The sequence below is a fragment of the Budorcas taxicolor genome, chromosome 11 (assembly GCF_023091745.1).
Source record: "Budorcas taxicolor isolate Tak-1 chromosome 11, Takin1.1, whole genome shotgun sequence".
Taxonomy (NCBI): domain Eukaryota; kingdom Metazoa; phylum Chordata; class Mammalia; order Artiodactyla; family Bovidae; genus Budorcas; species Budorcas taxicolor.
The window spans coordinates 70,748,108-70,763,313 of record NC_068920.1 but is presented as its reverse complement, the minus strand read 5'-3'; the positions used below and the strand labels follow the sequence as shown (position 1 = coordinate 70,763,313).

At 37.9% G+C, this 15,206-nt stretch overlaps 1 protein-coding gene across 1 annotated transcript in view; it reads left to right on the top strand.

Annotated features, from left to right (window-relative positions):
- Positions 1-15,206, top strand: part of ALMS1 (ALMS1 centrosome and basal body associated protein) — a 187,916-nt gene that overhangs the window by 115,282 nt on the left and 57,428 nt on the right. The window contains exons 11-12 of the mRNA XM_052649083.1: positions 1,136-1,377; positions 8,167-8,292. Of these exons, the coding sequence (XP_052505043.1) occupies positions 1,136-1,377; positions 8,167-8,292 (368 nt within the window). The remainder of the gene's footprint in view (positions 1-1,135; positions 1,378-8,166; positions 8,293-15,206) is intronic.

The window sequence follows — 15,206 nt, the reverse complement described above, 5'->3', positions numbered from 1 at the left end:
CTCCTCTCCCAGTTTTTCCTACTGTTAGTTAACCTCTTTACCATAGTATATTTTTAAAAATTAAGAAGCCAACATTTATATATTACTATTAACTCAACTTCAGACTCTCTAGATCTCACTAGTGTTCCCATTGGCAACCTTTCCCTGTCCCCGATATACTGGACCCTATCCAGTGTATCTCACTGTATTTAGTTAGTCGTCAGGTCTCCTTGGTCCTCTCTGGTCTACGACAGTTCCTCATCCCTTCCATGTTTTTCATGATTTTGACAGTCTTGAGGAATATTGGTCTGGCATTTTGTGGAGTTTTTCTCAATCTGAATTTGGCTGATGTTTTTCTCATGATTAGACTGGAGTTCTGGGATTTTGCAAAGAATACCATAGGTGAATGCTCGCCGCATCGTAACAGAGAATATGTCATGTCCACATGGTATCACTGGTGATGCGAACCATCATCACTTGGATAACATGGTGTTTGCCAGGTTTCTCCACTGTGAAGTTACTTTTTCTGCCGTTTTTGCTCTGTTCTTTGGAACTCAGTGAACTCAGGACTGAACTTAAGAAGATTAAGCTTCACCTCCTTGCGGAGGAGCTTAATGGCAAGAGGGGCTTACCTACATATGGGGGTTTTCTATTAGCATGATTTGTCTTCTCCCTCCTATTATTTAGTTGTTGATACAGTCATTTATTTACTAAATTATGTCTTAATATGTATTCTTTATAATCTTTATACATAATTGCAACCTTAAAAACCTCTAGTTCCCCCACTGACATATAAATTTTTTGAGGAAAGGTTTTATTTCTTGTTTTTTTTGTACACTCTATGTGTTTAGCATACTCCCCTAATTTATAGTGTACTTCCAGTAATTTTATTTTTGAATGGATATATTTTCACTTCAACTGAAAAGGACCTTGTCCTTATTAAATAGCATTGTGAATTGAAAATAAAAGTCAGTTTTTAAAATAAATGTGATCACATTGTAATAAGTATCTAAAAAAGTAAAGTGTACTCCAGAAATAACTTCACCATTGAAGTCTGATATGTCTCCACAAAATATTGAAGCGATGTTTGGAAAGAAATAACAATTTGTGATAAGCCAAGAATATGACCTGCTGTGCCCTTTCTCTTTTTTTTCAGATCACCAGAGGAGATTAAGACCCTGTTTTCTCCCTCCTCTGGAAAATTATCATCTGACGCAGTCACTCAGATAACAACAGAAAGTCCAGGTAAAGCCACGTTTTCATCTGAAATTTTTGTTAATGCTGAAGATCATGGACGTGAAATTCCAGAGCTCAACACACAGAAGTTGGGCAATGTTCCTGTCAAGTTTGCTTCATCATCTTCAGTTCAACAGATTACTGTTCCTCATGGTACAGATGGTAAGAGAAAGAGAATATGATTGCATTTTAGGCCATATTACATACTTTCGTCTGTAATTAAGAAATTTCTTGATTGAGTCCTTTTAGTTAAAAAACCTGATTTTAATTTTAATCATTAGGCTGTACGTGATTATATCGTTTGTTTTTCATAGCTATAAGGAGAATATTGTTTATTATGTTTTTATTTCTATTCCATTGGAGTTAACAACCTATGTGAAGCACATGCTACTTGTGGTTGACATATTTTCATCTCATAATACTTGTCATAAGCCTGCAAGTAGTTCATGAAAGCTGAAATAACTGTAGAGGTTCAGTTTAAGAGAGGCAGGCAAATGATTTGGCTTTTTTTTCCTAAACTATCATTTCGTATATGTTAAACAGATTTTGCAAACACAATACCAGTCTATTTCTTGCTCGTGAAACATTGACCAGGGACCCAGGTTGGCTATGACCCTGCTGTCTTTAAAACATGGAACGGTGGAGTCACCATCATAGTCAACTGCAAGGGAAGGAAGATGTGGAGGTGCACGTGTGGGAGGCTCTTACATGCCGGTCCTAGAGGTGGCCCAGATCACTTTCCACTGACTAGGGTCAGTTTAAGTGTGCTTTCCAGGATGAAGAAGAAATGAGATTTGGTGAACAGCTAGCAATCTCTACCATAGGGTCTACATTTAGGGTGTTTGTATGCTATCTTGACAGTGATATTTTGATAGTGCTTATACTGTGGAACATTCAAAATTATAGCAAGCTGTTTTCTTTTTCAGACCAGTAACTGGAAAATTAATTTCCTATTCTTCCTCTAAATAAAAGTGGAAGCTTTAAATTACTAATTTTAAACTATCCAGTAACTTGTACAAATCTATTCAAAATAAATTTTAAGTTTTCCTACTTGTGCAAAAAGTTTATGGGTCTGTAGATAAAGATGGGATAATCAGTTACCTATTGCCAACATTGTACCACGTAAGAACCTCGAAAATCTCAGAGGTTTATAGCAAACATTTGCTTTTCTCATTCATGGGCTTACTAGTCAGTTGAAGTTTGGCATCAGGTTGCAAAAATGCTTTGGGTCTGTTCTACATGCCTTGTTCTGAAAGCCAGGCTACTCTTGGCTGTGTTCTCATGTTGGTGGCAGAAGCACAAGAGAGGATATCCAACTATGAAATTGTATTTTATACCTCTCCTGACATCAAATGGATCAGTCTGTATAGAGGCCACAGTTTATGTAGTTTTACCTTTACATACAGGTACTTGGGAGAAAAGACTACTTTAAAAGGTAAATATTGTTTGGTTTACCAATAAAAGATTAACTCTGTGAATTTAAAAGTAAAATTTTCAAAAATATTTTAAAATATACAGAATAATAAGTTAAATTTATGATTGGGTGTCCACTGCTCTGAATTAAATTAAGGGTAATATGCTGTATGTCTACATTTAATTCCATTTTCAAGTTTTTTGAAGAAGTAAATTTTACAGTTGAACTTTCTTCTTTACCATTCTCCAGTCCTTTTTTTCTCTTGCAGGAACAATTATGATTTGCTGTACAGTGGCTTCTTCCCCCATAGAAAGGCAGTTCACACTTGAAGACTTCTACATCCATACATTTAAACTTGCTGACAATTCAAAAACTCACCTATCTCTCTCAGAATTCTCCATCTTCACATGATAGCCATTCTTGCTCTCGGTCCACTGTAATTCTGCCCAAATGTGATTGTCCATTTTCTGCGAACTTTGAACTAAATTTACATACACTGACAGAAGAAGAAAACTAATAAATCAATATTCTAACAATGATGACTGCAGCGTGTCCAAATAGAAGTGAAGGTTACAGCCCACTTTTTCTATTATTTAAATTCTTCCATCCTCTATACATCTCTTTTTTTCCCCTTGAATTCAGCCAGGTTCTCATTAGCTGGGTTTTTGCTTGTTGCAGTGGTACAGGTATTCTTAAGTAGGCTAAAACTTTACTAGCCCTGTACATATAAGTTTAAAATATTTTTTTGTTAATTTCTATGATCAAGCTTGGTAAAGTGGTCCCCTTGTTATTAGCCAGACTCCTATTGACTGTCTTTTTTTAAGGTAACCTTATTTCTCCTTGATAGTTAAGGTCAGTCATAGTTTAGTCAACATTGTCACCCCCTATTGGCCTGCTTATGTCACTATTTCAGTGACATAAAGAATGTAAAATGACTAGATGGCTCCTGTCTCTTGATAGAATTGCCCCTCCCTTATTTCTAATATCTGCCATCTAACAAAGCACGGTCACAGAGATGGAAAGGAAAGATTTTAAAGGCTTCTACCTTTTTTCCTGAATGCATGCATTCTGTCTGTGGGATAGAAGTGTCAGAACCATGTATGGTTCTGAGCTTGTGCCATATTCTGTAAGCTAGCGTTCCAGCCTCAGAGAGCGATACCCACCAGCTTGTGCCGCAGTGGTTTCAGTGAACTGTTCACTCACTTTTTTTTTCTTTTTTTGTGAGTTTACCATAGTTGTGGGTGATCAGACTTGTGATGAGAACAATGAATTCCTTTAGGCATCAGCCTCTTGTCTCATTCCTTCACTCTGAAGTCAGTTCCTTGGTTGAAAGCAGGGTACTAGTAATATGGATTTCATATCAAATCATCAGAATGATGGAGTGGTAATTCCAAGTAATATAAAAATTATTGTGTCCAGAGTGAGGGAGTTCTCATTCCTGGGGCTATCAGACTATCTCGAGTATCACTTCTTGGCCTTTTGGCTAAGATCAAGTGATTTTTATAAACTAGACATGTGTAACTAGGAGTCCATCTAGAGGTGATGACAGGATACAAGGGAAAATCATGGTCTGTAAGGATAAACTGAAGAAGCTGGTCTGTTTGATCAGAGGTGATAGCTGTCTACAAAATTCTGTTCAGATATGTGATTAGTTCAGTTCAGTTCAATTCAGTTGCTCAGTCGTGTCCGACTCTTTGCGACCCCATGAATCACAGCACGCCAGGCCTCCCTGTCCATCACCAACTCCCGGAGTTCACTCAGACTCAGTCCATCGAGTCAGTGATGCCATCCAGCCATCTCATCCTCTGTCGTCCCCTTCTCCTCCTGCCCCCAATCCCTCCCAGCATCAGAGTCTTTTCCAATGAGTCAGCTCTTCGCATGAGGTGGCCAAAGTACTGGAGTTTCAGCTTTAGCATCATTCCTTCCAAAGAAATCCCAGGGCTGAACTCCTTCAGAATGGACTGGTTGGATCTCCTTGCAGTCCAAGGGACTCTCAAGAGTCTTCTCCAACACCACAGTTCAAAAGCATCAATTCTTTGGCGCTCAGCCTTCTTCACAGTCCAACTCTCACATCCATACATGACCACTGGGAAAACCATAGCCTTGACTAGACGGCCCTTAGTCGGCAAAGTAATGTCTCTGCTTTTGAATATGCTATCTAGGTTGGTCATAACTTTTCTTCCAAGGAGTAAGCGTCTTTTAATTTCATGGCTGCAGTCACCATCTGCAGTGATTTTGGAGCCCCAAAAATAAAGTCTGACACTGTTTCCACTGTTTCACTATCTATTTCCCATGAAGTGATGGGACCAGAGGCCATGATCTTCGTTTTCTGAATGTTGAGCTTTAAGCCAACTTTTTCAGTCTCCTCTTTCACTTTCATCAAGATGTGATACAATCCCATAATATATTCAGAAGTAACCTGAACAAGAATTTTGTACAACCTTTGTGTAGGGATGGGGCTTCCCTGATAGTTCAACTGGTAAACAATCCACCTGCAATGCAGGAGACCCCGGGTTGATTCCTGGGTCAGGAATATCCGCTGGGGAAGGGATTGGCTACCCACTCCAGTATTCTTGGGCTTCCCTTGTGGGTCAGTTGGTAAAGAATCCGCCTGCAATGCTGGGGACCTGGGTTTGATCCCTGGGTTGGGAAGATCACCTGGAGAAGGAGAAGGCTACCCACTCCAGGATTCTGGCCTGGAGAATTCCATGGATTCTATTTCATGGACCATTCTGTATAGTCCATGGAGTCGCAAAGAGTCGGACACGACTGAGCGACTTTCACTTTCACGTTCACTTTCACTGTGTAGGGATAGAAAAGAAAGGACCAGTAGACTAAAAGAAGGGATGAAATACTTCTGAATAGTAAAACTGAATATTGTAAAGATGTCATTTATTCCCAAATGAATTTATACTCTTAACATACTGCTGCTGCTGCTGCTGATGCTAAGTTGCTTCAATCGTGTCTGACCCTGTGCGACCCCATAGATGGCAGCCCACCAGGCTCTGCCGTCCCTGGGATTCTCCAGGCAAGAATACTGGAGTGGGTTGCCTTCTACTCAAATTCTAGCAAAATTGTTGTTTTGTACTTGTTTAATTGATCGTAAATTTTATCATGGAGAATAACAAAGAAAATTCTGAAAAAGAAGAGTAAGAGGATAAATTTTAGCAGTAGCTGATGGAGTGTTTTAATGAGATACCTAGAAGTTGCACACATTATTCTCACACTTGACTTATGTGCCCAGACTTAGTCATATGTCCATACATGGCTTCAGGGAAGATTGGGAAATCTAATGTACAGATGGACAGTATGTACCCAGCCTAACATTAAGATCCTGTTACAGAGGGGACTTCCCAGGTGTGGCAGTGGTAAAGAATCTGCCTACAGTGCAGGCGATGGTGGGGGGAGTGGAGGGTGTGGGTTCAGTCCCTGGATCAGGAAGATCCTGGGGGAAGGAAGTGGCAGCCCACTCCAGTATGCTTGCCTGGACAATCCCATGGACATAGGAGCTTGATAGGCTACAAAGTATTGGGTGTGACTGACCACACATGCACACTGTTACAGAGGACTTCCATGGTGGTCCAGTGGTAGAGAGTTTACCTGCTAATACAGGGGACATGAGCCTCTTGATGAAAGTGAAAGAGGAGAGTGAAAAAGTTGGCTTAAAGCTCAACATTCAGAAAACTAAGATCATGGCATCCGATCCCATCACTTCATGGCAAATAGACAGTGGCTGACTATTTTTCTGGGCTCCAAAATCACAGCAGATGGTGACTGCAGCCATGAAGTTAAAAGACACTCCTTGGGAGGAAAATTATGGCCAACCTAGACAGCATATTAAAAAGCAGAGACATTCCTTTGTCGACAAGGGTCCGTCTGGTCAAGGCTACGGTTTTTCCAGTGGTCATGTATGGATGTGAGAGTTGGACTATAAAGAAAGCTGAGCACCAAAGAATTGATGCTTTTGAACTGTGGTGTTGGAGAAGACTCTTGAGAGTCCCTTGGACTGCAAGGAGATCCAACCAGTCCATCCTAAAGGAGATCAGTCCTGGGTGTTCATTGGAAGGAGTGATGTTGAAGCTGAAACTCCAGTACTTTGGCCACCTCATGTGAAGAGTTGACTCATTGGAAAAGACCCTGATGCTGGGAGGGATTGGGGGCAGGAGGAGAAGGGGACGGCAGAGGATGAGATGGCTGGATGGCATCACCGACTCGATGGACATGGGTTTGGGTGAACTCCGGGAGTTGGTGATGGACAGGGAGGCCTGGCGTGCTGCGGTTTATGGTGTCACAAAGAGTCTGGCATGACTGAGTGACTGAACTGAACTGAACTGAACAGGGACATCGGTCTGATCCCCAGTCTGGGAAGATCCCACACGTCTCGGGGCATCTAAGCCCATGAGCCGCAACTACTGAGTCCAGGTGCCTAGAGCCCATGCACCTCGACAAAAATGTAGCCTCCACTCACTGCAGCTAGAGAAAGCCTGTGAGTAGCAACAAAGACCCGGCACAGCCATTAATTAACTGAATAATTTTTTAAAAAGATGCTGTTATAAAATGAATGTTTCTACCACATCATGAAAGAAAAGTATACAGAAAAAGACTTCATCCTCTATAATAATCAAATTATTATACTGTCACAGACATTTTAGAAAGAATTTTAGAAGTTTATAATAAAACAACTTTATAAATGACATAATTTTTAACTCTGAAATCAGAAAATCTATGTGATACTGGACAGCAGGGGAGAATAGGTATGCTATAAACAGGAAGTCTTTTTTCACAGAATTCTCAATTATTGAAAATTTAGTTTACCCCTAATTTTTAACATTAGGAGAAGGATTAAATATACTTAATTTGTAGTATAATGATTTTTTTAAAATGTGAAGCTGTGAAATAAAATGAAAATTGTATTAATGTAAAGTGGAAAAGCTGAAGTCCAAGTTATATATACTGTACACAACTATGTAAACAAATACCGAGGAAAGACATGTAGGAAATACATTAAAATGTTAATAACAGCTATCTTTGATAGTAGAACTTTGTCTTTTTTACTTTTGTGTATTGAGAATTTATACTTTTATAATAGGAAACTTTTAGTTTGAAAATCTGCCACGTATAATAGAATTAGATTTATTTCCTATGACTCTAGAGGCAGAACCTCCAAAGCTGAGTTGTAGGGGTTAAGAGTGACCAGGTTTGGGTTCAGTATAAGGTAAACTGTTTCTTAGAGAAATATGTTTGAATAGATTGCTATATATTGGAATAGATGCTAAAGCCACTCTATTTAAACCGCATGCTGCTGCAGTTTCTCCAGTACTTCCTATCTTCCTCAGCATTTTCTAATTTTTATATCACTAATAATTTATTAAAATACTGGATGGTTTACTTATTTAGTGTGCTAATTGTTTACTATTTATCTCCTTCTAGAATGCTAGTTCATGAATATAGCCCAAGAATCTTGAAGGGTACTTAATATTTACTCAGTTAGTTAATAAATGTTTTCTTAATAATAATTCTGATCTTTATCTCCTTAGGCCAGCCTTTACTATTGCCATATAAGCCTTCTGGTAGTACGAAGATGTACTATGTTCCACAATTAACACAGATCCCTTCATCTACGGATTCCAAATCAGACACCACCATTGAGAGCTCACACTCAGGTATGACATATGAAAGCTCATTGCTATTGAGTTTTTAAGTGAAATATGGAACTATTTTTGATCAGTCTCTGGTTCAGATAGGTGTCAGATATATTGTGTACACTCAAACATTTAATAAATATTTCAAGAAAATTGCGTGAACAGTTACACGTTTTGGTTAGTGGATTCCATCTAGGACAAAGGTTTCCAAGTTTTCTCTGTTCAACCGTGACCTTAGTTTTTGGTTGGGTGACCTTTTTCCCCATCGTCATGTGGATATGAATCATCAACAGCATAGAATTACAAGAAGTATTTTTTTCAAATACTAAGCTATTGTGTAATTAGCACATAAAAATACTGTTTTGAACTTGCAACTTAATAAGCAAAAATACTAGGGTTTTTTTTGGCTTTGTGTTTGAAAGAAAATATCTTACTGTGTTCATAAATACACATAATTACTTACTGATGAGATATGTGCAGCTATTGGGTACTGTAAACTTTCTCAAACCATGAGATGAAATGGGACGTAACCACTCTCGCTTACTATTTTTGTTACAGAAACAGTCAAAAACCCAACTCTGCAAAGAGACAACAGAGTTGAAAGGAATGTAGCAGTATCTCATGTTGAAACATTTAGGTGCTAGTTTTGTAGTGTACGTGCTGTGTGTGCTGAGCCTTGTAACCCTATGGACTGTAGCCCGCCAGGCTCCTCTGTCTGTGGGATTTGGTTGGTAGTGTACACTAGATATTAAGTATCACTATTTCCCTAGGATTTTAAAATATCCCACAGCACTTCTTTGAGATCACCACAAGAGAACTGTAGATTTAGAAAGTGAATAGCACCCCATGGAACAGCTCAATAAACATTTTCTGTGGAAAATTATAAGATACAGATACTGAGTTGGTAGGATGTGGGGTTTTGATTGTTGGGATAACATATTAATTGGTCCACAGGAGATGATTTGATTCAGTTTAAATATGAATTATTCATGATTGGTCAGTAGACATCTTTATGTGTGTAGAAATTAAAAAGAAAGTAGTTGTCCCTGGTGTTACACAGATTCGATTTTAAGAAAACCAAACTAATGGTAACTGAGGTAAAACCCCTGTTACTGCTGCTTTTGACTTCCCAATGTGATGCCAGTGTTAGGATTGATTGTTAAGCCTATAACCAAGATCCGGAAAGAATTTTTCTCTACCTGCATGGCTATAAGACACTTAATGGCTACCAGAAATAAAATAAGCTCACTTAATTGATTGTAGGTAGGAACATCTTTGGTCTCAGTCTCACTTTCAGCCCCCTAGTTCAGAAGACAGAAATGTACCAATAGAAATCTGATCATAAGTGTTCAGTATTTTTGAGGTCTCCTGTGTACTTCTGTTCATTTACATCCCTAACACTTCCCTCTGGAGACATTAACTTTGAGAAAAATGGGACAGTAGTGGGAAGAGAAAATGACTCAGGAATGGTACATTGTATCATGAGAAATACTGTCCCTATCAATAAAGTACTGAATTCATCAGTTAGACAAGAGGAGATCTGTTAGCTGTATACTTGAGGTTTTCATTCTTTCATGTTCTTCCATCTGTTCTGAGAGTGGATGGAATTAACAATAGAAAATAATATTTTCTTACACCAGTAGAGCTACTAGTGAAAGCCTTGAAATTGTTTTTATAGCTATTGTCTAAAGAGTATATTGTGTTTCTATAGATATATGGAAGATCCAACTAGAGTTTGGGGCCGAGGGCAAGTCATAAACCACTGCAGATATTTGGGCCGAAAAATTTCTCAATTGAGAATGAGTAAACTGTTGAACTCATAAAATCCTTTAAAAAACAAAAACACAAGGCAAAGGTAATCTCACAAAAAAAGAGATTTGCTGTTGCTGTTCAGTCGCTCAGTCGTGTTTGACTCTTTGTGACCCCATGGGACCCCGTAGACTGCTGCACGCCATGCTTCCCTGTCCTTCACCATGTTCCAGAGCTTGCTGAAACTCATGTCCATTGCATCAGTGATGCCATCCAACCATCTTTCCCAGCATCAGGGTCTTTTCTAATGAGTCAGCTCTTCACACCAGGTGGCCAAAGTATTAGAGCTTCAGCTTCAGCATCAGTTCTTCTCATGAATATTCTGAGTTGATTACTTTAGGATTGACTGGTTTGATCTACTTGCAGTCCAGGAACTCTCAAGAGTCTTCTCCAATGCCAAAGTTCAAAAGCATCAACCTTCTTTATGGTCCAACTCTCACATCCATACATGACCAATGGAAAAACCATAGCCTTGACTAGATGGACTTTGTTGGCAAAGGAATGTCTCTGCTTTTTAATATGCTGTCTAGGTTGGTCATAGCTTTTTTTCCAAGGAGTAAGCGTCTTTTAATTTCATGGCTGCAGTCACCTTCTGCAGTGATTTTGGAGCCCAAGAAAATAAAGTCTATCACTGTTTCCATTGTTTCCCCATCTGTTTGCCATAAAGTGATGGGAATGGATGCCATAATCTTAAGTTTTTTGAATGTTGAGTTTTAAGCTAGCTTTTCACTCTCCTCTTTCACTTTCATCAAAAGTCTCTTTAGTTCCTCTTCACTTTTTGCCATTAGAGTGGTATCACTTGTGTATCTGAGATTATTGATATTTCTCCTGGCAATGTTGATTCCAGCTTGTGCTACATCCAGCCCAGCATTTCGCATGATGTACTCTGCAGTGGTTAAATAAGTTAAATAAGCAGGGTGACAATATTCCCTGAAATGAAAGAAAGAGATAGATGTTAGAAATATACTCTTTGGGACTAGTAACACTGTAAAATAGTAACAAGGTTCCAGTTACATTTGAGAGTAAGTTCTGTAAAGATAGGTACCATGTCTGTTTTTAAAGACATTTATACCTCATATCAATATAAAGTATAGATGTTATTTTTATATTCATTTAGAGACATTTAAATAATGTATATACTACTAATACTTAACTGTCAGTAAAAGCAAAAAGCCATGGGGAGAGAACAGGCTGGAATTTTTAAAAGAAGATGAGAAGTTATAGCTAAAAAATGGCAGAGAAAATTATAGCAGAAAAAAAAATGGCAGCATGAAAAATTTTGCCCTGTGATAGAAACAACAGAGTTTTGTAAAACTTTATAAAAAACTTTTCCAAAACTCTGGAAATAAACCAAAGTCTTGTAGCCTTTGCAGTAAGCATTTATTGAAGAAAAATGTCTGAACCTTGATAAGAATAGTAAGCTTGTGGCATTTTAATTTACTCTGTTCTCATCCCCACACTCAGCTCAATGAGAATCTTGAAAAATATCAGCCTATAGTTCCAGGACTAGAGGGAGTAGAACAGAGCTAGTCCTCTTTCAAGACTCCAGTCAAAAGGCTTGTCTTTATTTGACGTTACTCAGAGCTGTCCAGTGTGTATGAGCCTCCTTTAAAGGAAAAACTAAAGATGAGATGTCTACAGATATTTTGAAAACATTGACATACTCCTAGGACTCTAGAAGACTTACACATGTGCACAGCCTGAGTGCATGCTCAGGAAAGACCTGAGACTTTTAACCATTGCCTGCCCTTAAGGCTGTGGACAAGAAGAAAGGAAAGGCTAAGGCAGAAGTTTTAACTTCCTACCCTCAGTATTGAAGGCTCTGTGCACGTAATCCCTCAGCAAAGACAGAGATTTATTGTTTATGGATGTTTAAGGATATCTGTATCTTAGCTTATCATTAAGCTAGTTGAGTAGGAACTTCAGTAGAGTTTATAGAATTAGTTTAGAAAAGTTACGTTAAAAAAATAGCATAAGTCACAGTATGTTCAAAGAACTAAGTGAAACCATGTCTGAAGAACTAACGGGGGCGTCTCTGGTGGCTGAGTGGTAAAGAATCCACCTGCCAGTGCAGGAGACAAGGATTTGATCTCTGATCTGGGAAGATCTCACATGCTGCAGAATAATTAAGCCCCTGCCCCTGAGCTACATCTACTGAGCCTGTGCTCTAGAGCCCATGAGCCACAACCTGCTGAGGCCACGTGCTGCTATTTAAGCCTGCATGCCCTTAGAGCCCATGCTCAGCAACAAGAGAAGCCACTGCAATGAGAAGCCCATGCACTGCAACTAGAGAGTACCCCCTGCTCGCCACAGCTGGAGAAAAGCCTGCATAGCAAGGAGGACCCAGCACAGCCACAAATAAACAAGCAAAATTAAAAGAAGGTATAAGAACAGTGTTTTACCAAATAGAGAATATCAGTAAAAGAGACAGAAATTATGAAAATCACCAAACAGAGATTCTGCAGTTGAGAAGTGTAATAACTGTGATGAAAAATTCACTAGAGAAAACTCAATATCAGATTTGAACAGGCAGAAGAATGAATCAGTGACTTGGTGAAGATAGGTCAGTTGAGATTATCCAGTGTGAGAAACAGAATTAAAGAAAAGAATGAAGAGAGGTCAACAGAATCTCAGAGTCCTATGGATTACCCTCAAGCAATCTGTTATACACATAATGAGAGGAAGAGACAGAAAAAGACTGAAAAGTATTTGGAGAGATAATGGCCCCAAACTGGCCAATTTAAGGACTCCTGTTAATCTGTGCATCCAAAAAACTCAAGGAAGTCCAAGTAATGTAAACTCAAAGAGATTCATGTCTAAATACATCATAAGCCATCAAAAGACAAAGAATGTTAAAGCAGCCAGCATGAGTTATGTACAAAGTCTCTTCAATAAGACTAATAGCTGATTTCTCATCAGAAGCCATATAGACCAGAAGGCATTACAATGACATATTCAAAGGCTGAGGGAAAAAACCTGCCTACCAAGTACTCTGTACCCAGCAAAACTTCAAAAATAAAGGATAGATTAAGACATTCTCAGATACTCAAAAAATTGAGACTACATGGCTAACAAACTGACTCACAGAAAATACTAAAGAGATTTTTCAAGATGAAATAATAAATAACCTAAATAGTAACTCAAATCCAAAAAATAGAGTAATAATGAAAAAATAGAGTAATAATGAAAATAGAGTAATTATGAAAAAATAGAATAATAGAAGTAACTACATAAGTTAATACAAACAGTGGAAAGGTATTTTTATTTGTAGTTCCTTTTTCCTCCTATATGACATAAAAGACAAAGCAAAACAACAGTTATAAATTTATGTTATTGGACACAAAATGTGTAATGCTGTAACTTGTGAAAATAGCATAAAGAGGGGAGGGGACAGTTACAAAGGAGAAAAGTTTATATATACTATTAAAATTGGTATTAATTTAAATAGATTGTTGATTTATATTAACATGTGAATGTTAATTCCCAGGACAATCACTAAGAAAATATATATAGCAAAAGTCATCATAGGAATTAAAATGATATACTAATAAATAGCTATTTGACACAAAAGGGGCATAGTACAACTGAACAGCAAAAAAAAGCATAAAACATTGAAAACAGTAGAAAAATAGCAGACTTAAATCCTACAGTTTTAGTAACTACATTAAATGTAAGTGGATTATACTTTGATAGGCAGAGATTGACAGATTGGCTAAAAAGACATAATTTAACTGTATGCTGTCTACAGAAGGCTCACTTTATTTTTTTTAATTAAAGTATAGTTTATTTACAATATTATATTAGTTTCAAGTGTATAGCAAAATGATTCAGTTTTACCTATATATATTTCTTCCGACTATTTTCCATTATAGTTATTATAAGATACTGAGTATAGTTCCCGGTGCTAAACAGTAGATCCTTGTTTTTTTATCTTTATATATAGTAGTGTGTATCTGTTAATCCCAAACTCCTAATTTACCCCCGTCCCCAGCTTTCCCTTTGATAACCATAAGTTTGTTTTTTTACATCTATGAGTCTATTTTTGTTTTATAAATAAGTTTGTCTGTGTCATTGTTTTTAGATTCCACATATAAGTGATATCATATCATGTTTGTCTTTCTCTGAAAAAGACTCTATTTTGATAATTCACTGGTGGTTCAGTGGTTAAGACTCAGCAGTTTCACTGCCGTGGACCCAGGTTCAATCCTTACTCAGGGAACTGAGATCCCACAAACCATGCAGTGAGGCCAAAAAAAAGAGACTCACTTGAGATCCAAAGATAAATTAGTTAAAAGTTAAAGGACGGAATAGACTATGACTCTGTAAATAATAGCAAAGGAGGGCTAGAGTGTCTATTAGGAGACAAAATAAACTTCAAAAATTGTTATTAATGACAAAGAATGTCATTTTATAATGATAAAAGAGTGATTCCATCAAGAAAATACAACAATTATAAAATGTATATGCACCTAACAGCAGAGTACCAAATACGTAAATCAAAACTAACAGAACTGAAAAAAAAACCACATTATTAAAGGGAGAAATATTTCAACCCAATAGCAGACGGTCATATATTGTATAATTCATTTACATGAAATTCCCAGAATAAGCAAATCCATATAGACAGAAAGTAGATTAGTGCATGCCAAGGGAATGGTAGGGGATGGGAAAATAGGGCGTAACTGCTACCATATGGAAGATTTCTTTGTGGGGGACAAAAATGTTCTAGAATTAGATATCAGTATTGGTTGTGAAAGTACTAAGAACTACTGAATTGTACACTTATTCTAATTGGTGAATTTTCTGTTTTGTCTCAGTTTAGATAAAAGGGGGGCAGCAACGGTATAAAGGAAAAGACTGTGTAAAGCTATAAAGATTTGGTAGCAGGCGTAAAATATATTGTTCAGGCAGGAAAGGATGGAATTAGCATGGTGGAAGTTAAATTAGTGATGCAGAGAAATCTGAGAAAGTCTCTAAAATTACAGAGGAGAAAGAAGAAAGTGAAAATGCTGTGAGGGACTGTCTGGTGGTACGGTGGTTAAGAATCTGCCTGCCAGTGCAGTGGACGTGGATTTGATCCCTGGCCTGGGAAGATTCCACGTGCTGCTGGAGCAGCTAAGCCCATG